This window comes from Rutilus rutilus (genome assembly GCF_951802725.1).
Source record: "Rutilus rutilus genome assembly, chromosome: 3".
NCBI lineage: Eukaryota > Metazoa > Chordata > Actinopteri > Cypriniformes > Leuciscidae > Rutilus > Rutilus rutilus.
In genome coordinates, this window is record NC_140211.1 from 23,824,233 (window position 1) to 23,850,314 (window position 26,082).

Consider the following 26,082-nt stretch of genomic DNA (forward strand, 5'->3'; position numbering starts at 1 on the left):
TCGCCGTGTCAGAAATTTGATTGGCTGAGAGGGAAGCCGCCGGCAGAAACTTTGGTCAAAGAGGGCTTCTATACTCTTTGCTTTGGTTCAGCAGCACTCAGACAGTGCACTGACTGTGTCGATATCCTCGTGCTGCGGTCGGTGTTGAAGTTTCCTCCTTTGACAGCACATATTCAGTAAGTTAGACGGACCGCACTGATATTCAACTATTCACTGAAATTACAGTGACATCGGTTAGGCTTGATATCCAGTCATGGGCGAAACTAAGGGCGTCGTGCGTGTTGTTTGATCTTTATGGTGTCTGGCGCCAAATTGCTGGGACAGTAACAAAACAACTCTCTTCTACAACTTTTACAATTGTTCAATTCTACAGCTAAACTATAATTGTGTCATTTGAGAATAACTCCCAATAACAGAATCGTGTGATATTGTTTTGTATTGTATGCTCCTTGCAGACGTTTAAACCTTTTTACAGTCTATGGTTTAAACCCAGGATGTTTCTTATTTCATAATGTATGAGGCGAGCTATTGACAGAATTTTTTTTTTTTTTTTTTTTTTTTGCTGTCGACCTGCTCTTACTGTGTTTTAAAGTCTTCTCAAACATACTGCAAAAATAAGGGTCTTTTCATCACTCCAATCATTGTTCAACATGTTTAAGTTTCAGTCAGATATAGACAGTAGCCTACAGCTACATGATTTTAACTTACGTTACTGAGGAAGTTTATGATTGACTCGCTGCAACATTCTAGCATGGCTTACTGATACAATATTGTGGTGACGTAAGAGGTTGTTTCTAACAATTAGCTTAAAATATTAACAAAGCTAAATAATAGACTGACCACATTTAGAATTAGTTTGACATTTTAGCAATACATTTAAAAATATATATTTATAAATTAATAGCATTTTAATTGGAATGTAATATGTATTATAATATGTATTAGTGTCTGACCAATGACCATATTACCCCCAGAAAACCCAGACTTTAGACAATGATACTTGGGCCTACTGTTTGTTTATTGTTCAGAAACACACACACACAAAAAAAACAGCTGCTGTATCTGAACATAATTTATGTGAACACTACTGAAGTTGTATTTATGTTCTAGAATTGATAATTCTCCTATCTCTCTACAGGATCTTTTGCACCATGACTGATCCATTAGAAAATGACCTGTTTGACATACCAGATTATGAGCACATAGAGGACGAGACTTTCCCTCCTTTTCCTCCTCCGTCATCGCCTGGTCGGCGAGACCTTGGGGAGGACGCTTTTGGCAATGGAGAGGGTCTGTTAAACTGTTTCTCATTCTTAACCATTTTAAAATGAACATTTCAGTGGGATTTCTTTTCCACTTGCTGCTTTGGTGATGTGAGCTGGTCAAATTCCCCATCCTGCCTTCCCATGCTACATAATTCCTGCCAGTAGTTGTTCGATCCCTAACTACCTGTCAGCACCAGCTACTGGCTGGTCATCTGACCTCTCAGTGGCAGCTGGCAGTCTGCCTCGGCAAGTTTCAGCAACATGATTTTTGGCAGATTTTGTGTTTTGCGCTCCTTCCTCTCTTGCTCCAGCGAATTATTACATTCATTTATTATTGTACATCTGTTCATATGATTCTGTTCTTTTAGAGGTTTTAAAATGTTTGATCACAATTAAAGCAGTCAAATATCTGTGATCCTGACTGGTTGGTTAAATATGGTTATTCATTTATTCAAAGTATATATATATATTTTAAACAATATACAGAAAATAGAACATTTTGAAAGTTTTGAAATTGAAAGTTTTATAATTAATCTGTATTCATTCAGTAGTTGTCTTAACTGAGGAGGCACGTCACGTGATCTGTCGGACCTCTTGCCAGCCAGCTGAATATTGAACCCCCGCTCAATATTCATACTCTATATAGTAAAAATGTTTTGAGTTTAATCTGTAAATAAAACCCATTTTGTTGTGTGTTCAGGTGAGGAGGAAGGAGAAGTGTCAAAACTAGCAGAAGTGCCAGTGGCAAAAAGACGAACGGTGAAGAGGCCTCGGCCGAAACTGGATGCTAACAGGTACTGCACCATATGGCAGTTAATTGGTAATTAATGATAATTATTTGTTTATTTTAGCAGACAGAGTATGACTGACTTTCTCCACTGTTTACAGTTCTTCTCTTTCCCTCTCTTCTTTCTTTTAGGTTGATTTCTGAAAAGGGTCTTCCAGCTCTGCGTACTTTATATGATGATGTAAAGTTCAAAGGCAAAGGACATGAGGTAATGACTTATAAATTCTGCTGAATTCTTTGTTATATGATTACAGATGCTGTTGTTCTAGGATGTGTGAATACAGTTATCACTGCTCAGCCTCTTCATTCATTTCTGATTCAGGCTGAGAATCTGAAACTCCTCATGCAGAAAATGGAGAACTGGGCCCATCGCCTATATCCTAAAATGCAGTTCGAAGAGTTCATTGATAAAGTAGAGAGTCTGGGAGGCAAAAAAGAAGTTCAGGTAGGACTTCTGGCTTTACTATGCAAATTAAAATAATGAAGAAAAAATCAAGATCACCTAGGAGCTGTTCACACAGGATGTGTTCTTTCCATCTGTGCTTTCTTTTTATTATTATCTGTGTTTTTAAAAGTTTAAAAGCACAGATAAAAGTTTATTATCCATTTAAAAGTTATATTGTTGGCATTATGCCTTTATGACAGGATAGTCGAAGCTGTAACAGGAAGTGATAGGATAGGAGAGAGGGAAGTGGAATTGGGAAAAGACCATGAGCCGTGACTTAAACTCGGCTGCCTGAAGCACTATTGTGCAAATCTATACTATCCGACCAATCTATGCACTTTTAACTGTTACTCTATGCACTAAACAAGTGTCTTAGGTTGTTGAGCCACGTCTTGTTTCTCTTCTGTTACGCCATGACTAGCACATTTTTAATATCGAATGTGTGATTTAGCACACATTCAAGTTACAAGCAATTTCTGTTCAGTTAGCGCAAGAACATCCTGTTGTGAACACCTCCTCAGACAATAATTAATCCAGGAAGAGTTTACATGTGATATTTTATATCCTTAAAGGGATACTCCACTTTTTTTGGAAATAGGCTCATTTTACAACTCAGTTGAGTTTTACCGTTTTCGAATCCATTCAGCCGAGTTTCTGATATTCAGAAGAATATCAGTAACCAGACAGTTTCTGGTCTCATTGACTTCCATAGTATTTTTTATTTTTCCTACTATGGAAGTCAATGAGACCAGAAACTGTCTGGTTACTGATATTCTTCTGAATATCAGAAACTCGGCTGAATGGATTCGAAAACGGTAAAACTCAACTGTTTAACTCTGGGGGAGTTGTAAAATGAGCCTATTTCCAAAAAAAAGTGGAGTATCCCTTTAATAGACGTTGATTGCATCCTTTGTTAATGCTTTACTTTGTTTCTACATTAGACATGTCTAAAACGAATTCGATTGGACATGCCAATAACACATGAGGACTACGTTGGTAATGATACTTTTCAAATCTTGGCTGTCTTGCGCTACTATTGAAAGCAGTAGGTAAAACTGAAGTTTCACTGACTCTTCTCCAGAGGAGGCAGAGGTTCCAGTCCCAGAAGAGTCTGATCCAGCTGGAGACGGAGTTTTCCCTGAAGATCCGTTCATCCATTCTACTCCTGCTCCAGCCTCTCTCACCGAGGAACAGCAGCGGCGCATAGAGCTCAACAAACGGCTCGCTCTGGAGAGGAGACTTGCGAAGCAGAAAGAGTTAGGTGTGTGGAGCCATTTGATATGATATGGCTTGATGTCGAGTTATGATCAGAATGCAAGCTCTCTCATTTGCCTCTAGCCCTGGGAAAAACCTGGGTCCACTGTGATTACAATTATTAATTTTAAGATTCAGCTGCTTAAGTCCATGCTTTTGTTTCACATTTTTTGACAATTTATTGATTTTTTTTTTATGATTCCCACAGAATCCTCTCAGAATTCCATCCAGGGAGATGCAGATGAACCGTCCACCAGTTCTTCAGGACAGTACCCCATTCAAGAGAATCAGGACATTTTCGATCAGAGCATCTCAAACCAAACTCCACTCAAAGAAAAGCCAGCTGTACTTCAGAATTCCCCTTTAAATGATAATGAGGGTGCCAGCCCTGTTCCAAATGGCATAGTTGATGACGACGATAGCAATTGAACCAATCCTCCCTGTTTGTACAAAGAGGACTACAAATAAATTGAGGGTGTTTTGGGGAGAAGCAGCTAAATCAGTCAAGCTTTTTTACATTTTAACCTTATAAAATCTCCCCAGTCATATGCCAGACATTTTCTGCACCTCATTTGCATGTTTTGTAATGTCAGCCCAGGGATTGATCACCTCTAATGGTCTTTCACACACATTGATGTAGTTCAGCTTGCATTTTGTCGTATTATCTTTTATCCTCTGTGAGGATTTTGAAATATTTTGCCTGTATTCCATAATCTCTTCCTCAGGTTCTTTGGGAATCACATTCCTTTTTTGCAGATAATCTTAATTATCACCATTTCATTTATTGTTAGCCAAAATTAATTTAAAAGTCCTAATATGTAATGTATGCAATAATGCAGGACTTAAGGGGGGGAGGCGGGGTATCAAGTCAGTTTGTCATCACAAAACTGTTATTTTCAGTAATGCTGGTCAATTTTCAGTGTTTCAGTGTCAATTGTTTTGATTTTCTGAATAAATATGTTGATGTAGCACACCCTTTATGTATGATGTAATTAATGCAGTTCTATATTTTGAAGCAAGATTAAAGGCTGGAAAACATTACACAACTTTTAAAATCCAAACAAATCACTATAAATGGTTAAAGAGAAAAACTGCATCATTCACTACCAGACTTTGAAGTTATGACCACAGCGAACTCGTGCAGAAATGTGCATCTTGTTGGCATGAAAACAATGTTTTCGAAAAGCCTGCGCACATCATACACTACATGATTTTCTGAGAGCTCTGTCAGCTCTTGACTGACCAAAATCTGCAGACGGGCTCTGACTTTCAACTACTGGTGTCAACTCAAAAACTGTGCAAAAGTCATGTAGCGTATTCAAGCCTTTACTTGGAGATAAGCGTCTCGCTATTTGATTCTGTAGCATCAAAGGAGAAAATAAAAATGGACCGTGAATTATTACTGACATACAAAAATACATTTTATTTCTAAAAATATTTAACATTTTTACATTATCAAAATAAAAAGCATTAATGAAAACATCTTGGAAGTCTATAAGCCTACTTCAAAAATATTGTAGGTTATTATTCTCATTTGCCTTAAACTGGTTTACAGATGTGCCTAACAGGGACTTCAGGCAGAAAAAAGAGCCCATGTAAATCGCATGCTGTCTGTGATCTTATTCTAGATTAATCATTTTGAGAAATCATCTCCAATCAAATTGTATCGGGAAACCCAATGTGTCCCCTTGTGAAATCAAGTATTGTACAATGCAAAGGAGCCAGGGTTCATAAATCCTGAGTAGGTATTATAACTCTTGTTTGTTAGTTCACATCTGGACACTTCAATGGAACTTCATGGCAGGCATACATCTAGCAAATATTACAAAACCATCCCTAAAGCTTTCTGTGTAGAATATTGTGTCTAGTCAATTTCAGTAACAGCAGTATAAAGCTAAGAAGATGCAGTACAAGTCTGTTCCTCCTCTGTATTTCTGATTTGGCATAAAGACAGATCCAGCAGGGCAAGTTCACTGATCTCCTGTAACAGGACATAGAGGTTTGGTGTTCTGCTCTGTCTGAACTTCCTCTCCTCCCTGCTCAGTTTGGACTTCCTCCCCTTCTCTTCCTCTGCCTGGAGTGAGGCCTCTTCTGCCCAGCGCACCACTTCCTGAACCAGCTCAGACCGACCTCGACCAGCTGGCTGGGACTCGGGTTGCACGGCGCAATGAGGCTTGTTCCTGATAAGCTGCAGACTTAAGCTGTCGGCATGGCAACGAGATGGTTCTACAGAGATACGAACCTGTGGAGGAAGACAGACACAAGAGGATGAAGAAAAAAATGCAACAAGCAAAGCTGGAATGACGGTCCAAATAAAGATACCACAAACAATGTGATTTTTTGTTGTTTGCTGGGAATTTACTTACTGTAATGTGATCGAAGAGGTAAAAGGTATGAGTTCCAGTGCTGGTGAAGGTGCTGATCCTGTCAGGGTATCTCTGCAATGTCCCAGCCTTCCACTCGCATCTTCCATCTTCATCGACACTGACCACCTGACCCTCTCGATCCTTAAGGTACACAGCTCCCTTCAAACCATACCTGTGTGAACAGGTTACATGATAAGTGTTACAGCAGCTTGACATCAAACATCATGTCCAACATACATTTAAGAGCTATTTTTGGTGTACACTGCCATTCAATTTTTGAATACATTTATTCAGGATGCATTCAATTAATAACTTTTAAAAATGAACACTTTTAAATTGTTACAAAAGATTTCTATTTCAAATAAATGCTGTTCTTTAAAACCTTCTATTCATCAAAGAATCCTGAAAAAAATGTATCACAGTTTCCACCAAAAAATATTAAGCAGCACAACTGTTTTAAACATTGATAATAAAAGGAAATGTGTCTCGAGCATCAAATCATCATATTAGAATGATTTCTGAAGGATCATGTGACACTGAAGACTGGAGTAATGATGCTAAAATTCAGCTTTGCATCAAAATATATTAAAATAGAAAACACTTACTTGAAATTGTAACAAAACCATTGTGCTATTTTTGATCAAATGAATGCAACCTTGGTGAGCATAACTGCGTTCACACCGTCAAAACTCGCTCTGGCCGCCCTACCAACAACGACGTAGAAAGATTCGTGGACGCTCTGACATAGATCGAATACTTGGTCTTTTTTTAAACTTTATTTTAAAGGGGCCGCAAAGCAAAGACGTTAACCTCATTGAATCTTTTAAATGTGAAAGTAAGAAATTGATCGATGGAAAGAACTTAATTATAGTGACATGTTTTCTAACGAAATAAACCGATTAAAAGCCATTTGTGTGGTGTGGCTTTTGTGTTCATGGTAAAGTGCTAATTTGCATTCCTGCTGAAACAAGCGTTCTAGCATGAAAATGTTGCCTATAAATAGTGTTGCGCGCCATCTTATCAAATTCACATGATCAACCTCTCCTCCATTTTGCTTGGGAACTAATGTGGGCGGAACCAAAGTTTACAGGAGTGCGTTCTCTGGAATCCTCTCAAGTGGAGGACTTCTACATTCCAATTGGTTCCCGCCGAACCGCGTCATAGCTCATTACCATAAAGTTGACCAGACTTCAACTCTCCTCGCCGCCCACACCGTACAAGACGCACCGCGCCGCCGGAGCTCGCCGCCGGCTCACATTGAAAATCAATGACTTCCGGCCACTTTGACGCTCTCGCCAGCGGTGGTGTGAACGCAGTTAGAGACTTATTTAAAAAAATAAAAATAAAATAAAAATAAAAATCTATCCATTCCAAACTTTAAATGCTAGTGTATCATTTTTTGTTTAACATTTTGTCTACACCATGTTCAAAACAAAGAAATATTCCATAAGTGGGTCATTACTGTGGTACGAAGGCAAGAAAACCATTAGCTCGGACACCATAGATCACAGCATCAGCCACACAGCGCTCATCTGTGTTGGAGTCTTTATCTCTAAAGTAGAGGCACTGGAAGAGCTCTGTGGACTGCTTCTGTGCGTGCTGCGCTGCCTGTCACACAAACAGAGAGTTCGAGAAGTGTTGCTGTAATTTCCCAGAAAATCATTTCTATTTTACTGTTAAAACATTGACACAAAAGCTAATGGCCTCACTTACTCTGTTTTTATTGTTGATTTGTTGAGCCAGCTCCTCAAGTTCTTTGTTACTGGCCAAAGCTTTGCTTAGTGATCCTTCCTTCTCCAGCTGAACGGCAGCCATGAGCAGCCGGTGAACTAATACATCAGCATAGCGTCTGATTGGAGAGGTAAAGTGAGTGTATCGATCCAGTGCAAGACCTGAAAACAACATGAACAGCAAAACATGATTTATAACGGCTTCAACCTTTTAGTTCCAGCAAGCAAATATACCAAAATTGTCACTATGTCTATGCAGGTTTTAAATCACAGTAGAATTTTTATTCATACTATATATTGCAAACTCTGTTTAACATCTGTAATTTGTAATATTTATATCATAAATAATGAGAGAATGAAAAGCATTTACCATAGTGATAGTACTGTTCCTCTGGACAGGCTCCTGTAGAGAAGTAAAGGGCATTAGACATCGCCTGTGTGGCCATCATTTTCAGTAACCTGTTCACCAGGGGGTCCCGAGGATCCACAGCTCGCTCCAGAGAATCAGCCAGAGCCCGGTTTGACCTAGTTGAAACAATGCAGACAGACACATGAATATATATGCATGTATTGATTTATTTATACTTATTTCTATTTGTTCTATTTTTATTTATATATACACTACTGTTTAAAAGTTTGGAGTCAGTATTATTGAAAGAAATCAAGGATGCATTAATTGATCAAAAGTGACAGTAAAGATCCATAATGTTACAAAGATTTCTATTTTAAATACTGTAAATGCTGTTCTTTTGAACTTTCTATTCATCAATATTCATTGAGCAGCAAATCAACATATTAGAATGATTTCTGAAGGATCATGTGATGCTGGAGACTGAAACTTTAGGAATAAATTACATTTTAAAATATACTAAAATAGGAAACAGGTGTTTAAAGGGTGATAATATTTTACAATATTACTGCTTTACTGTATTTTTCATCAAATAAATGTAGCCTTCATGAGCATAAGAGACTTCTTTCAAACACTTTTGAAAGAAAAAAAACTTTACAGTAACGTTTTTCATTAACTTTACCTTGTATCAATACTGAAGCCACGGGCTTTGGCACTGTCGATTAGCTGATTGAAGAACTCCTGTTTGGGTGGTGGGTGATGACGCAGAAGAGCTTGATGTGGAAAGCTCTCCTGTATCTTGCGTGCCACCCAGTGGTTGGCATAGATCATGCACTCTGCCACAGTCTCATGAACCTCCAGAGGCTGTTTGGGCACAAGGGCTGTAATGTTCTTATCCTCATCCAGCTGAGCCCTAACCTCCACCCCCTCCAACTCCAGGGCACCACCCTTATCTCTCTGTGCCCGGAGGTGCCTGGCTACCCTCGTCAGAGTCTCCAGGGCCAGCAAGAGCTCAGCCAGTTTCTGGTCCCGCTGCGAACTCTTGAGCTGGCCTAGCTCAGGCACCTCGACCTCCTCGCCGTTCAGCAGGCTCTGGGCCAGCTCATAGTAAAGCTGATAGGAGGAGCGAATAAGAGTGCGACCGTACCAAACCGTACACAGATTCAGAGTCTCAGCATCCAGCTCCCACAGCACACTCATGGCATATCTGGAACAAATTACAGAGCGATTCCTTTGTTATTTCTCATTAAAGTCACAGAATACAGACAGAAAATCCACAGACTCCAGCTGCATATTAGGGCCACTTTCAAAGTGTCAAATAGCAGGGAAAGGTTTGTGTGTTACTCACCGGTCCACTCCTCCAAGGAGGGAGCACAGGTCAGCACTCAACACCGCTGGCAGCATGTCATACCTCCGGTCAGCAAGGTAGTAAGTGGTTGCCCTGTGTTTAGAAAAGAGAGCTGAATTCATTTACTTCAAGGCTGCATTTATTTGATCAAAAATACAGTAAAAACAGTAAGTTTGGGAAATTAACACTCTTTTCTATTTTTGTGTATTTTGAAATGTAATTTATTGCTGTGAAGGCAAAGCTGAATTTTTATTTAGTCTTATAACATTTCTTATAATTATTTCTTATTATGCTGCTCATTTTTTTAAGGAAACCGTGATCAATATTTTTAAGGATTCTTCAATGAATAGAGAGATCAAAATGTATTTGCATTAGAATAAAATAAAATAAACTTTACATTATTGTCTTTACAGTCAATTTAATGCATCCCTGCTGATTTATAAAAAATAAAAAATTCATACTGACCCCATTGTACAGTGTGGTAGTGTATGCAACTTATTTAATTGTTTGGACTAGTTACCATTATATTATATGCTATACAAATATTTCAATATTTATAAATGTACATTCACCATAGACATTTGATAAACATATTAATCATTATTCATTATTATATATTGACAAAAAACATGACATTAAGCAATTATATCAATGTGTCATATTAATTATATTAAACAATAATATACTCTCAAATATATATCAATCCACCGCTAAATATGAAATAACTGGCAAATCTCCATACCTGGACCGTGCCTCTAGGTCTGTAAGAGAGCCCTCCTTGACAAAGTGAGTGACATCAGCAATGTGAACACCCAGCTCTAACCGTTTCCCTCCAGGCAAAGTCCGTACAGACAAGGTGTCATCCACGTCCTCACAGCCCTTAGGATCGATACTGAACACTAGATGTGTCTCTCTCAGGTCCCGTCGAGAGGACACCTCACTGCTGTCCATCTGCCACGGGTTCTCCTCTGTGTTAACTGGCATCTCTCGCAACTAAAGAGACATTCAAAAACAAAGATTTTATGGGAATACACCTTGTACCTTTCTGGAAGGTCTACTACTGGGGATTTACATTTTTAGTAGGTCAAAAATCTGAGTTTATACATTTGAAATGACTCAACTCAGATGCTGACACTATGACCTCACCTGTGCCTCTGAGAATGGTGGCACATGGATGCAGTTCTCCACCAGAATGGTCTGAATCTCAGTCTCCAGCTCACCTGCTTTCCCCAGAACCCTCACACAATGACCATTTGGGTAGACAGAAGTACTCTCCCACGAATCCAGACGCACAATTACTCTTTGGTCCTACACAGAGAAGCGTGCCAGATGAACAAGACTTATACTACCATTCAAATGTTTGGGTGAAGATTTTTAAATGTTTATGAAAAAAGTCTCTTATGCTCACCAAGGCTGCATTTAAATGATAAAAATCTAAACTAAACTAAACTAAAACAGTAATATTGAGAAATAATATTAAAATTTAAAATAACAGTATTTTTTAAATGTAATTTATTCCTGTGATGGTAACGCTGAATTTTCAGAATCATTACTCCAGTCTTCAGTGTCACAAAAACCAGTTGTGCTGCTTAATATTTTTGTGGAAACCGTGATAAATTTTTTCAGGATTCTTTGATGAAAAGAGTTCAAAAGTACAGCATTTTTTGGGGGGGAAATATTTTGTAGCATTTTAATTATCTTTACTGTCACTTTTTTTAATCAATTTAATCCTTGCTAAATAAAAGTATTAATTTCTAGTTGTTCAGTCATTTATTTCTAATTTCAGGAGTGTACTAAGTCTACTAAAGGTTTGAGTATTAACAAAGGGTGTCAACAATAATATAAACATTACTTTACACTTGCTGCAACAAGATCTGCTATTCTAGCCTTAATGCGCTTAAAATACTGAATTATATCTCCACCTGCAATGCCTCAGCCTGCTGTGTGCTGATACGGATTTTAGGTATGCGGTAGTCCCATGGAATGACCAGAATCTTCTGTGAATTTCGGCTCTGGGACTGCACCTCCTCGAGAGGAGGAAATGTCACGACGTAGTCTCTCCAGTTCCTCTGCAGAATACCCACCACCCTGCCTACAAAAATAGAGGAGAGAGTTAAAAACAGCCACAACTTATACAGCTATCAATCTGCAGTGAGGTTCAAAAATCTACTGAAACTTTGGGAATGTTCTCTTTTGAACAAGACATAAAATTGTCACTCAAACATACTAGAATTAGTGATTAAAAAAATCTATTAAATGTGAAAAATTATATATTGATATGATCTCTACATCTGTGTACTTCTTTGTCATAAATGTAGTTTACATAATATGATGCAGGAGCAATTCAACACGGTTTCCCATCCACTGTAAAATTTGGGATTATTTATTTATTTATTTTATGAAATTCATTTTACCTAAATGGCATGAGACTGTGTGACTTTTCATACTCTTGTTATACTTCATACTTCAGTGCAATAAAATTACTGAAATTTGTTATAATATTCATTTTATAATAAATCCAAAAGCAAAACACGCAAAACGAACTATAAAAGGGAGTGATGAATGGTCCTCTGCTTCTATCGACTGGTTATATTGGTAATTTCATGTCATTTTCAAGTGTGTTTGTTTTCCATCAGGTGACAGAAATCCTGGTACATTTTCCATGTTATCTCCATGAATGAAAATGAGAAATGTAGATCTTCTTCTGCACAAATGTAGAGTTTAAAAATGTTTTTTTGTTTTAATATTTTACATATTGCCAATCTAGACGATTACAGTAATATAAAGTTTGTCTATATTAATGAATATTAGCTTGTAATTTAAAATGATTAGAAATTAATTCAATATTCAGTGATTGACTTGATAGGTGTATAAATGTACTCTTTGTACAACTTTCACTTGTAATGGAGTAATATTTGACCACTAGTATCTGTACTTTCACTCAAGTGATAAAGTTGTTTACTTTGTCCACCTCTGCTTATGGTTACCTGTGGGCAAGGGCTGACTCTGGGTGTCCTCCTGTGCCCGCTCCTCCCCCTGACCTTCTGTAAGCGCCATAGTCCTGCCCTTCCACTCATTACGGGGCAACAGCTCTATGACGACCACATCTCCATGCACCGCCCGGTTACGATGCTTCGCTCCACTGATCAGCACATCACTGTTTAGATCTAACAACACAGAATCACACAGGCAGGGTCAAAGGTAAAAGACCATAAAACCATCAATATCAATAAGTGTCAGTAATCAGAAAAATTTGAACGACTGATTAAAGTGTTGATAACAACCTGTATTTTTGCTGGCTGAACCCTCATAACGAACAAAGGCTTCATGCTGTGCTCGATGTTTGTTCACACTGAGGTTGCCCTTAAAGGGGAGAGAGCTGGTTGGAATGTATCCACCAAAAAAAGAGATCTGAAAAACAGGAGTATCTCTGAGAGGCACTTACCTGGATGTACCTTCCAGATTTTATACCAGCCTCCAGCACCTCCGCAGGCAGGTGTTCAGAGTACACCTTCTCTGCTCCCTCACTCTCTCGCTCTTGAAGGGTCTGAGCAATGGAGTTGTACAGATCATGGGCGGCCTGCAGGTCCGGACAGAAACTTAACAGGTACTCCTACAGAAGAGTTCACTGGTGTTACTAATGGCCAAAGTATGTTGATTTCATTTAATGCACTTAAAATCTGGATTACTTTGTGAAATGCAGAACAGTCTAAACCCAGCTCTTCACAATTTGTTACAAATTACAAATATGTATGGTAAATAAATGTATGATGATAAGCCAGTCATTATCACAAAATAAACCTTGACAGCTTGATCATACATAATCCTAGATAAATAAATGGACATTATTTTTTATTATGTGAAAAAAAGAGATTGCAGTCACATGACAAACGTGAAACTAGCACAACGATTTAGGGAATTGGTTTCCTGGCTGAGACAAAAGTCAGTTATAAAATTTAGTGGTCATTAAACATATCTGACTCCAGAAAGATACTGAAAATCCAACACTACAGATCTGACAGAAAATAAAATAAAAGAACATACCCGAGTTGAGATGACATACACTCCGCTGTTTAAGGCACTATATTCTGAAATAGCGTCACTATCTTCTGTAATCATGACCACTGGCCGGAGTCCAGCCAGATGATTATAGTACCAAACTGCTGCATTGTACACTTTTCTGGAAGAATCAACATAATGTTCACAGATAAAAATGAATCTCCCATGAGTGATCAAATATTTTTTGGAAATATGCTTTCCTCTAATCCTGTGAGGTGCCTCGTGGAAGCAGCTTCACTTCTCAATAAGGTTTCAAATAAAAATTGCACTGCATGCTTCCATTGTTTATTGAAACTCAAAGTGCATGACGCATCAGAGGAGAGGAGGTTGACACAAAAAATGAATACACTATTTCTCTATAGTCTAATACTCTTTTCTCAAAGTACACAATGCATAAAAGAAAGTGTAATACTGGATGGATTAGTCAGGACTCACCTCGTTTGCCATTTGTCCTGAGACTCACCCTTGTCTCTGGGGCAGTAGGAATATTGCTGAAACTCATTTGCAAACATCACACAATCGTGGCGAGGGTCCTTCAGTAAAGCACGCAGTCTGTTATAGTGCCTGTACAAGACAAAAAGCAACCTTTAAAAGTAATCCCTCTCATTTTTCTGAAGGAATTTTCCTTTTTTTTTTTTTCACAAACAACAACACTAGAAGTGAGTGAAAAATGCACAATGTGTGACAGTAAAATAATGTAAATTAATATTTGAGAGGTCGACCTGCGTCCACGAGTGTGCTGAATAGTCTGGTAGGCTGTCTGGGTCAAAACGATCCCCTGCATCTCCCTGAACTCCAGTATCTCCAGGAAATCCCGAACCACTCCCACATCCGGAACCACATAGTGGGTCACATCACTAGACAGCACCTTCCCAACTGTTGGACCACAAAATGGTCGATATCATATTGTAAACCATTACCGTCTTATCTAAACTGTAAACGCAATATGAAAATTCACACATACAACAAATTAATTGCAGGATGAATATTTCTCACCAAAACATCAGAAAGTAAATCACTGATCATTATCAGTGTAGTAGGGTAAAGAAGTGTTACAAGATTTGTGACGTTTAATTACTACAAATCAACTTTAGGTTCGTACTAAACTAGTATGGAATGGTAAAGATCTGACATTATTCCAGGGGGCGTGACGTACCGCATTTAGTCACCAGCAATGAGAATTACTGTACAAAGTAAGATTTTCTGAATCAATGTAAGTTAACATTTCCTAAAGCTATAGGTCAGTGTAGAAGGTAGAAATGTCTTATTTTAAGATTACCTCTTGTTAGTATACTGATGCGTTCACTATAAAAAAAATTAACTACACATTTCATGTAACGTTAGTTTTTATTGTTTGGCTGTCATGCTCATATTCTTACCATTGTGACAGTTCGCTTGACAGAAGGAGCTTCCACACGGCACCTGCTCCCTCACATAATGCTCCCGAACCACACGGACCTTTCTACCCTTTGAGGTGTTCAAATGTAAAACCTTCTCCGTTTTAATCATGACCGGATTATGCATAATAATCTACAGTTAGAGGTAACAGCAGCATTCAAAAACATCAGTCAGGAGCCTCAATTCTTCTTTGCCATTTATCATCAAGATGAGTTTCTCATTTTCGAAATGAATCTGCGCCATCTACAGGACTGGAAGACGAGTGATCAATCAGTCACGGAGACACATTTATTTTAAATCATTTTTATTATTTATAATAAACTGAGAACCTACTGTCATGTTAATTCTCGATTACATTTTTGTAAACTATTCACATATTATAGGCTCAGAAGAAAGGTATTAGACCTGTGTCAGAAAATTCTTCCCCCAGTTAACTGACATAATCTTGATCTTCTAGACAAAAACATAGTGTGCATAGAGAAGTTGTGTCATAATGCTGGTCATTTCACACCATCTTGCATATAGACCTTATGCGCCAGAGAAACGAGGGCGCCGCCATCTTTAGAATATTGTCTTTGAACTTCCGTTGTTGCGGTCGCTCTGTATATTTCTATGGCATTGCTGTCCAGGAGTAATTAGCTTTTGAAGTGGATTTACTTAATGTAAAGTTAACGAAAGTTATCATGAGGATTGTAATGTTTAAAGCAGATGTCTTAACAAATGTCAGTAGACCGGGAAGATTTTAAAACGAGCCGTTCATTCATAAATACTAGGCAAGATCGCTGTGAAAATACAGACAGGAAGTCAAAAGACAACGAGCGCAGCGCTGAAAAGGGGCGGGGCTACATAAGGTCTATAGCAACATGAACATTCAGAAATGAAGTTTGGTTTTGATATGATACAATAACTATTAGTCAAGTAAACAATCATGTTGACTTTAAGAAGGTCAAAGAACAATTAGAAAAAAGCAGACATACAAATATGCTTTCCAATTTCAACAAAACTGCCCAGTATATACATTTTCTTTAGAGGGCGTATTACAGAAACCTTCCATCTTAAGTTTTAAGATAAGATCTGTCAAGACGAGTTAATTTAGAACTTTTCCCAAATTCATATTACAGAAGCAAATCTTAACTTGATTTAGGATTCTTATCCTATCTTACAAAATCTCATCTGAAGTTAAGAAATCTAAAATAAAATAGGTGTGTTTTTAATTAAGCGCTGCAAAAAGAGAAGGTTTGATAAGCTTGGTAGGAAAGGCAAAGCCTACTATATTTTATGGGAGGCTGTAATTATTTATCAGTGCTTTGTCATCAAAGTGCAGCACATCATTTGGGTGTTCAACAAGTCTTTCCACCATCAAACATCGCTGTTCTTCTTCTTGTATCATTAATAAATGTGACGCCATTCTCAGACAGGACTATTGTAATGGGATTTTAACAGTTGGCTTTCAAATAATTTTGAAGTTAGGACACCAGTGGGGTTGTTCTGAAGTGAAGACAGTTTTTAGGGTTTTTTGTCGAGTTAGAATGCTTCTGTAATACCCTTTTACTAACCGTAGTTAAGATAAGATTATGCACAAGAAATATAATTCTGCAGCTTTTATCCTAAATGGGGTTCTAACTGATTTGTTACCAAACAGAGATCTTTCTGTAATATGCCCCCACATTTTGGTTCCTTAAAACATCCAAACAAAAGACACTACTTACAATTAAAAACGTTTTTGATTGTTCGGTTATGTAAAATTGCCTTGAGATTGATTTGGCAAATCACTTTAAAATGACAATAATTTCTTAATTATCCTTTTGTCTTCACATGCGTGCAACATTAAATAAAGAGTCTTTGGCATCAGAGATTTGTTTTTATTGTGACCGTCCCTGTGGAAAGTTGGTCATCTGGATGCTGTCTCCTTGTAGTCCTGGATTGTAGTAGCCAAGTCCATCAAACCTCAGGTCTAGTGGCTCACTGTTATCCAGTCGGAGAACTTTGAAAGGATGAGACAAAACAATTTAAATAACATCATGGAGGAAACAACGATTCTGTATTATGTTCATAGAAGCCCTTACAGGTATTCAAATGGATCCCGGTTCAAAGTGATGCAAATACTGACAGGAGAGTTTTATATTACCTGGATCAGGTGACGTCTCTTCCACCAGTTTTCTGTGTGAAAAGTCTCTTCTATTCCTTCGATTCAGGATGATAAATGCTGCCAAGGCAATGATCCCCACTACAATCCCAACGGCTAGGACGATAGCCCATGCCTGCCCTTTCTTGTTTTCAGTAGCATATGTAATATCTGAGGATAAACCTGTAAAGACATATTACATGTTTATTGTAACAAAGACACTAACTTCTTCATCCAAAGATGTTCTCATAAAAGACCAAATTATTGACCAAATTGAGAACAGAATGGTTTGTGGTTGCCTTTAATATGGAGTTCCTTGTTTAAAAAATGTGAATGGAATCAACACCATTAGAGGGGTTAAAATGGTTGCTTTCTAAAAGCTTTTTATAAGCTAATTATTCTTCAACAGGCCAAACACACAAAATCTAAATATATATAATTATTCTGTATATGTAAATAGCCTATAACCTGTTCTTTTAAAGGTGCTCTAAGCGATGTCACGCATTTTTTAGGCCAAAACAATTTTTGTCACTCCAGCAAACATCTCCTCACTATCCGCTAGCTGCCTGTCCCCTGAACACACTGTAAAAAAACGCGGTCTCTGTAGACAGCCCAGGCTCCACAAACGGCAAGAAAAACAAACTGGCCCAGCCTGGACCACGAAACATAACAAACGGTGTTCCAGCCAATAACCGACGAGAATGATTTGGGGGTGGGGGTTGGGGGGTTAGTGCATGTGCACATGAAGGGGGGTGTGGGGAGTGGAGGACAGAGAAACATGAAGAGGGAAGTTAGCTAGAGGAGAGATGTCCTAGACAATGACAATGACTAACGTTAAAATTGTATATTCTTGAGAATTTTGATATGGCCGACACACGACCAAAGAGACGACGTTCAGATGAACAAATAACAAAGAATAGGGAAAAGGAGAAGGAACGCACAAAGTCCCGAATTTACATCGGAAAAGCGTTCAAAGGCAGAAGGGCTTCCAATCCGAAATTCAGGTGGCTCTGTTTTTGCTGGACAGGTGGGTAAATCCAGTTTGGTTTTCTGAATGGTTCATGACTGTTTCAGGAAGCACAGAAGGGAGGGGGAGGGGACAGGATGAGGAGGAGGGAGGGTCGAGCTAGCCTCCGTTTTGTTTGACAATACTTCGAACGTCAACAAGAAGTGATCGGTTAGATCACCGATCTATAACCCAGCATCGCTTAGAGCACCTTTATGTTTAGGATGCGGTTTGGACACAATTTGGTCAGAGTTACACGAAGATAATGGGATTTGTTCTTCAATGTCAGGTATTCTAACACATTGGTCCCCACCTGACCTCGAAAGGAGCCCCTCCCAATATCTGTGGGGTGAACACCACTCTTATTGTGAGGGAATGTGAGGTGTCAGTAACTAGACACTCTGGCCCAGAGCAGAGGACAAACAAAGCCCGAAACCCAATCCAACACAGAAGAACAGCAAATATGGCTTTTATGACTGAATTGAGAAGGTGAGCATAAAGGTTAGCTTGAGGGATGAAATTAAAAGATTTGTGATCTTTGTGAACTATGGAAACGAAGAGAGAAATAATGCTTATGAAAGGTCAAAACACTATCAGTGTCCCAGATTTGTAGTGTGCTTTGTTTTTACGGTTTAACTAAAATATTTTTGCCATATACACTACTGTTCAAAGGGATTGGGTCAGTAAGATGTTGTTGTCTCCTAAGGCTGCATTTATTTGATCCAAAATAAGAACAGTAAAGTATAAAAAGAAATATTGTAAAATATTATTAGAATTTAAAATATTTGTTTCTCTATTTGAATATATTTTAAAATGTAATTTATGATGCAAAGCTGAATTTTCAGCATCATTACGCCAGTCTTCAGTGTCACATGATCCTCCAGAAATCATTCTAATATGCTGATTTGCTGCTCAAGAAACATTTCTTATTATCAGTGTTGAAAACATTTTTTTTTTTTTTTTTCAGATTAGACTTTTTTTTTTTTAAACATTATAAAGGACTTTACTGTCACTTCTGATCAATTTAAGTTGTCCTTAATGAATAAAGGTATTCATTTCTTAAAAAAAAAAAAAAAATCTTACTGACTCTTCGGTCGGCCATCAAATGAAGCTTTCTCTTTGGTATAAACACTGATTATTAATGCTTGATTGATGCTGATTTGTGAGTCTAACCTCTTTCAGAATTATCTTTGTTGTCAAAAGATCCGGTCAGGTTTGCTCCTGTGTCCTCACTGTCTGAGGCAGGTGTTGTGATGTCCTCAGGGATGGCAGGTGGAATCACTGGTGGTGTTGTTCCATTTACTGGTGGTGTTGTTCCATTTACTGGTGGTTCAGTTGGACTCACTGTAGTTTTGTACTGGACGCTCCCATCTTTTGTTGTGGTGGCCGGACTCTTAGTAGTGCTGTTGGTGGGTACATCGTCTGAGGGCAAATATCCAGAACCCATTTCGTCAAGGTTGCTCTCTGTTGTGGTAGTCTCGGGTTTTGGACTGGTATATGTGTCATTAAGAGCAGATTGATTTGTGTGCTCCGGCACTGGTGTGGAGGTATTTGTGGCTGTCTCCTGGGTCTGTGTTTCATTGGATTCCACTGAAGATTCCGCCAAAGTATCTGAGAGCTCAGAACTTGAATTAAGTGTAATCATAGGAGGTGGCGTTGTAGAAATGGGTCCGCCAGAACTGGCTTCCTCTGTGTCATTGTCCCTGTGATCAGGGATTTGATACAGTTCTGTGGAATTCTGCATTTGTTTGTCTCCTCCAGTAATAAAAATTGAGCCCAATGATTGTACTTCATCATCTGAACTGCTCTCCATACTTTCTCCCACTGGAACAGATGGTTGAACAGGTGGTTTCTCACTAGATGACTGTGTTTCGTTGTTGTTCACTGCCCCATTATCTCTTTTCCAATCATCAGGTATATCAGTGGATACGTGTTGGAATGTCTGAAGTATCAAGAGGAGTGTAAGTATGATGCCCAGTGGCAATTTCATGTTGGGTTCTTCTACCTGCCAAAATGAGAGACATTACTTGTGTGTAGAGTGAATGTACATATGACAGAAAACACTTTGGTCTCACTTAGGATAAATTCTCAAGACCAACAGCGGAAAAAAGAGCAACAATGTTTGACTTTTTTAAATGTGACAAAAGTTTTATTAAATATACATTTCCGCTATAAATGCTGGCATCAATCAAAAGGCGAATTCTCATAAAATAATCAACATTTGGGGGAAAAAAGCAAATCCTAAGATGTCTCTTCTCTACAAAATGAAAGTGTTCTTCAGTCTTTATTTCTCAGAAACCTCTGTTTAGCTGCTCTTTGTTCCTCTCCCATGAGTCCTTTTCACTGAAGTGTATCTAAGCCCTCTTGATGCAAGTGTAATGTACACCATTCAACCATTTCACTGCATTGTAACAACAGGAGGTGAGCACACAATATTCTGTGTCTGGTATACAAATTACACACCCAAACTATATTTAGATATACATTTTGAGTGAGATTATAACAAAACAAAAAAGGACAAAGTGACTCTCACACAAATACTTGTATAAATTATGTTGTGTACTTTTTTTGTATATTGATGAGATATAGAAGTGGCATAATGTCGATAATTGATATCTATATTTAATTTGAATGTGTTTTTGAACAGACACACCCACACTTAACATATGACTAACTGCGTAACTATTTCCATCACGTTGTGACATCATAGCTATTCCTGTTTGGCCAGTTTATGCCAACCACCAACAAAACGCAATTAGCAGTGATACTATTACAGAAATGAAATGGAAAGAGTATTTGGGGTTCACATTAGTGACCTTTTTGTGTGTATTTATTATATAGAACATTTAATCTGCCATGTCATATCTGAACCAGATGCTGATTGCTAGTGGCATAATTATTTTTCTCATTTACAAATATAATAAAGTTGTTGTAACAATTATTTATAACATTTCTTTGTTCTTAATTTTATGGGCAATATATGAGCTATTCTACATTGTCAGTTATTATTTTATTTTATGTTTGCTTGGCAATATATCAGAGGCAATATGAAGTCAATATTAATCATTTTGTATTCTAAATATAAATATCTGTCAATTCTGCCCTCCTCCTCCCCTCCCAAAATAATAATAATAATTAAAGTACATGTCCATTCAATTAGAAATGTAAAATAACACAATTTTAGACTTCTCTTTCCCTCCTTAAAACATCCTGGAGAAAAATTTATAATTATAATAATATTCTTGGAATGTGCCAAAACAGGTTTCCCAGTACTGAGTATGTGGCATCTCTTATGTTGAAGTTTGATGCAGGATTAAAGAATAGTCAATAACGCAATGTACCGAGAAGAAAAGTATTAGGCAAACGTGTTAATCTATAATATGATATATATTCCATAGGTTTGTTCAAAGAATACATTTTTGGTTCATTTATTATTAGAGGTTCATCAGCGCATTCAGAAAAACTCATACTAATATGTCTAATTTTACTAAGGGTTTTCAGGTGTTATATGTCAAACCTCCCAATGGTAATTTATTATTAGTTACTTAATCCTAATGATTTCCTTTGATGGATCAGAATTTCAATAGCCTTCATACCACTGACATCTAATACCAATTCTCCATTTTACACCAAACTAGCCCAGTCGAATGTGAAACGAATGTGAAAGCAGCACAATTCCTCAATAGATTTCTATGTATTTAAAATTAAAACTGTGTACCCTTACCTGAGTGCTGCCTGCTGGGCTCGGGTGAGATGATCGAGGTTGAAATAGAATCGTTTGAGAGTTCAGAGACTGTGCATCCAGAAACAAATGGCAAGGGGAGGGATCTGTCTCGCTTGTGGCTATCAGGAAACCGGCCTTTCCTGAATTTGCACCTGTAAACCACACCTTCCTGCATGCAAACAGACAAATAAAGCATTGATGTGCGTCAGCTGTAACAACGATTTAAGCTGAACGTCAATTTCCAGTCATACGTCATGTACATACCTCATCACTATACCCACTATATCCTGAGTTTTGAAGACACTGAGCAAGTGAAATTCCCTGGAGGGAGGAGCACCTGACACGCTGGCTGGGCCTCTGAGCATTCCTCCCATGGCCTGTGTCCATGGAAACCCATAGGTTGCTCAGATCTGCTTTCATCTGCCCCATACCTTTACAACATTAAACATTTTGTCCATGACAAAAGACACATGCTATTTTTACATGACCGATGACCTTGTCATACATAAGGGTGGTAGTGGGGTCAAATTCTGCATTTTTACAATGTCATACTGATGGTGAAACTTTTAGGCATGTCTTTGACTGGGATAGTAGGGGGATGTTTCCAGTGGTTAATCATGGGCCTGTGAACAACCTGTGAAATATCATTGGCCGGAATGAAAGTGGACAAACTGGCCAGATGATTTGTACTTCCCATATTTGCCCAGCAGAGGGTGTATTATAACTTCTTTTCAGCCCATTACATGTTTTTTCTTGCATTAAATGTGGTCATTTCAGTTGCTACTTATTGTAGTAAGTTACTACAATTATAAGGCCAGCAAAATAGCAGATGACCTTACTTTAATAAAGTATATTAAAAGCCCATATATAAAAGTCATACAGGGGCATTTTTTGGTGAAAAGCATGTTTTTTTATATATAATATTTGTTGACTACTTTTTGTTATGTTTAATAATGAGTTGTATGTCAAACTATGATCCTTCACTTGCTCCCGTCACAGCTGCTGCAAATGTTACAAATAATTTAGGCTAAATAATAAGCTTTAGTTTGTCATAAACTTCAGTAAAATGGTTATAGAGACGAGTATGCGTGACATACTCTGATTCATATTGTGAATAAAAAATGCTTAGTCTCTTTGAATTTGTACTGCAAGTCCAGTTTTAATTCAACAAAGCAGCCTAGGCCTCTCCGTTACATCACTCACACAAGTTGTGTCCCAATTCAGGGGCTTCATCCTCCGAAGGCCGTATTTGAAGGCCGATTGCGTCACAGCGGCGCGACGAAGGCTGTCCCAATACGAAGGATACTTCTAGTTTTTGCCGCAGTAAACATTTTTTACGCGAGTTGATTTCCACCCCTGTAAGTACGATTTCGGCACTCCAACACCGCCAAAACATCCCTCAGACGCACAAATCCAGTGGAGAATTCGGCCTTGGGCTACTTTTCTTACACAGACCTGGCAACCCTGCCTACCGTCCTTCTTTCCCCGGGCCGCAAAGGATAGAACAAGGAACCAGCTGCAGCCAAGAGAAACGAGACCGAGAGGATTAGCTGATCGAGCCTGTGTTCGGGAGGACAAGACGTTTTAGAGAGAGACAGAGGAGAGGAGATCACAGGAGAGCAGGGGGAGAATAAACAGATTGTTTTCTCTTCTTGACAGATTAAATAAACTTTTGCTTATGTGAATTAAAATTTGTAAATTAAACAATCGTATACATTATTTTTATGTGTTATAGTTTGTAAATGAAATAAAAAATAATTTATGTGCATTGTTTAATGCAAGTTAACCCTCAGATAGTCTTCGTTTAGCAGTCACTTTCAGTGCCTTCCCGGTCAGAAGTGACCGGACACCTAAAAATGAAACTTCCTCCATCCCAGTAAAAACCAATGCAATTTATTTTTGTTTTATAATATTTATTCTTTTTAATTTAGTATTTTGAGACAATTTGATTGAATTTATTAATATTTATGCAATATTTATGGTCTATTTTTGCCATTAAAAAAATAAAAAATAATATATATATATATATATATATATATATATATATATATATACAGCCTATATGTATTTTTTTTTTTAAATTTAATGCAATATTTTAGTTAAATATAGTCCTTCAAAAAAAAAAAAAAAACATTTAAGCAGATTAGCGCCACCTTGTGAGAATATGGAGGAATAACGAAGAACCATGGTGTAACCACTAGATGGCAGCTATAGCTCTCTATGGAGAGTCAAACCTAAACATTGTGTTAAAAAGAGAAGCTTGTGTTGCTAAGAAGCAAATTTTACACCCATTTTTTTTATTCAGACTTTGTAACAAAAATGCAATTCATTAAATTATAACACTTTATGTAAAATAATATTTAAAAAATATATATTGTTTTTTGTCAATTTCCCATTCATTTCCTATGGGGGTCATGTTTGTATTTTTTTTACGACCACTTAGCATGCTCGGATCATGACCTAATGTTTTTTTGTGTGTTCACATAGCCTACCTAATGCCATAAAAGCCAAAGTTTCGTAACATTCCGATGAAGCTGTAATTTTTAAAAATTCAAAACAGATTTTTTGTAATCAGAATTTATTGGTGTGTATGTGTATAAAAGTGTGTTTGTATGTGTGTGTGTGTGGGTGGGTGTGAATTTTTTGCACTCTTGATGTTGTGGAGTGTCACCACTTCACTGCGGTGTACTTTTTTTTAGAATCGTGGCCGATTTGTAGATTGTAGAGTGTTTTTGTAAATTTCCCATTCATTTCCTATGGGTCGGTCATTTTTGACCGAAGACACTGAGTGTGACTATTTTTTTTACGACCACTTAGCACGCTCGGATCATAACCTCAATTTTTTTTTTATTCACATAGGCTACCTAATGCCATAAAAGTCACCAAGTATCATAACCTTCTGACGAAGCTGTGATTTTTTAAAATTCAAAACAGAAAATTATTCGGTCAGAAGTGACCGAGGACTCTCTGAGGGTTAAGAAATTATTCTGTAATTTTCTTGTCAGTGCATTTGTACATTTGATACAAAATAAATTGTTCTATACATTTTTACTTACAGTACTTTTTACAACTATTTACAAGTTACGTTTAAAATACGAAAAACAAAATAAAAGTTTAAATTAACAGTATACATAAAACAGATTGTAAGAAAACATTTTTCTGTAGACTTTTATTGAGCTGAACAGGAGATCCTGGATGGGCTGCACAATAGAGACGCTGGTAAAGCCTCAGCCGGAGGGACATCATCTGGGATCAGTGAATATTTCCACTCCACCAACAGGTTTGCAGGGCTGACTCAGTCGACGGCTGCCTGTCACTGAGATGTTCTTAGAAAGAGGAGGAATAAATTAAATTAACTCACATACTCAAAAATCAAACCATAAAATATTTCAACATGCAAAACTGTCTTATCAGCTAAACTCTGCAGGACCGATCCCTGATCTATATGATATATTTTTAGTGTTGCTATTAAATACTGTTCATATTTTTTAAACAATATCTAATATCATATCTAATATCATAATCTAATATCCATGTGTAAAAAGTCCGTTTTTCATAAAAAGTACAATATTTGCCTCTGAGATGAAGTGGAGTTGAATGACAATCTAAAGTACTTCAAAACTAGATGTAGCCTACCGCATGGCGGTACAAAATATGACCGCCGCTCAGGCCTGCACTGGCTTTCCACAAAAATAAATGACGTGGAGCAATTTGGCTGTATTACGTGTTTATGTATATACCTAAAAAAAGTAGTAGTATGTGCATGTCTGTCTGTGTGTATGTGTGTGTGTGTGTGTGTGTCTTTGCGTGTATGTATGCGTACATGTGTGTGCGCGTGTGTGTTTGTGTGTGTGTGTCTGTGCATGTGGATTTGTATGTGTGTGTGTATGGGTGTGTGTCTGTGCGTGTGGATGTCAGTGTGTGTGCATGCTTGCGTTTGTTTGTATTCCTGCATGTGTGTGTGTGACAGACAGTATCATCCTAAACCAGCAACCCTTCGCTCAACACCACCATCTACAGGCCGATGAGTGTACAGTCACTAAATGTGCACATAAATGAATTTATTTTATACGCCCCCATGGATGAAATTTCACGAAACTTAGCATACCCCCAGAGGATGTCAAGTTAATCATACACATGAAATATGGTGCAGTTCTGAACATCTCCACTGAAGATAGGGGCGATTAAAGCAGAATAATATTGCATTTTCATTTTTTATGGGAGGG

General features: G+C 37.8%; 3 protein-coding genes across 3 annotated transcripts; 1 reads left to right on the forward strand and 2 right to left on the reverse strand.

Moving 5' to 3' along the window:
• The first annotated feature begins 17 nt into the window (after positions 1-17).
• tipin (timeless interacting protein) lies at positions 18-4,724 on the forward strand. The gene is made up of 8 exons (XM_084405801.1): positions 18-176; positions 1,139-1,290; positions 1,966-2,059; positions 2,185-2,260; positions 2,375-2,497; positions 3,439-3,493; positions 3,579-3,758; positions 3,960-4,724. The coding sequence occupies exons 2-8, from the start codon at positions 1,152-1,154 to the stop codon at positions 4,178-4,180; spliced, it is 888 nt and encodes a 295-aa protein (XP_084261927.1). The 5' UTR covers positions 18-176; positions 1,139-1,151; the 3' UTR covers positions 4,181-4,724.
• A 430-nt stretch (positions 4,725-5,154) lies between these two features.
• Positions 5,155-15,242, reverse strand: dis3l (DIS3 like exosome 3'-5' exoribonuclease). The gene is made up of 17 exons (XM_084405800.1): positions 14,983-15,242; positions 14,326-14,479; positions 14,039-14,167; positions 13,589-13,724; positions 12,990-13,157; positions 12,829-12,907; positions 12,532-12,711; positions 11,467-11,636; positions 10,691-10,852; positions 10,287-10,537; positions 9,545-9,637; positions 8,879-9,403; positions 8,218-8,372; positions 7,831-8,009; positions 7,580-7,725; positions 6,118-6,289; positions 5,155-5,993 (listed from the first exon to the last, which is right to left on the reverse strand). Exons 1-17 carry the CDS (start codon positions 15,125-15,127, stop codon positions 5,646-5,648), a joined length of 3,192 nt encoding a protein of 1,063 aa, XP_084261926.1. The 5' UTR covers positions 15,128-15,242; the 3' UTR covers positions 5,155-5,645.
• Positions 15,243-15,739: 497 nt separating this feature from the next.
• On the reverse strand, positions 15,740-22,246 carry LOC311286903 (uncharacterized protein). Its single transcript, XM_084403346.1, has 5 exons — positions 22,121-22,246; positions 21,857-22,025; positions 19,306-20,137; positions 17,130-17,309; positions 15,740-16,985 (listed from the first exon to the last, which is right to left on the reverse strand). The coding sequence occupies exons 1-5, from the start codon at positions 22,228-22,230 to the stop codon at positions 16,864-16,866; spliced, it is 1,413 nt and encodes a 470-aa protein (XP_084259472.1). The 5' UTR covers positions 22,231-22,246; the 3' UTR covers positions 15,740-16,863.
• Between the last annotated feature and the right edge of the window lie 3,836 nt (positions 22,247-26,082).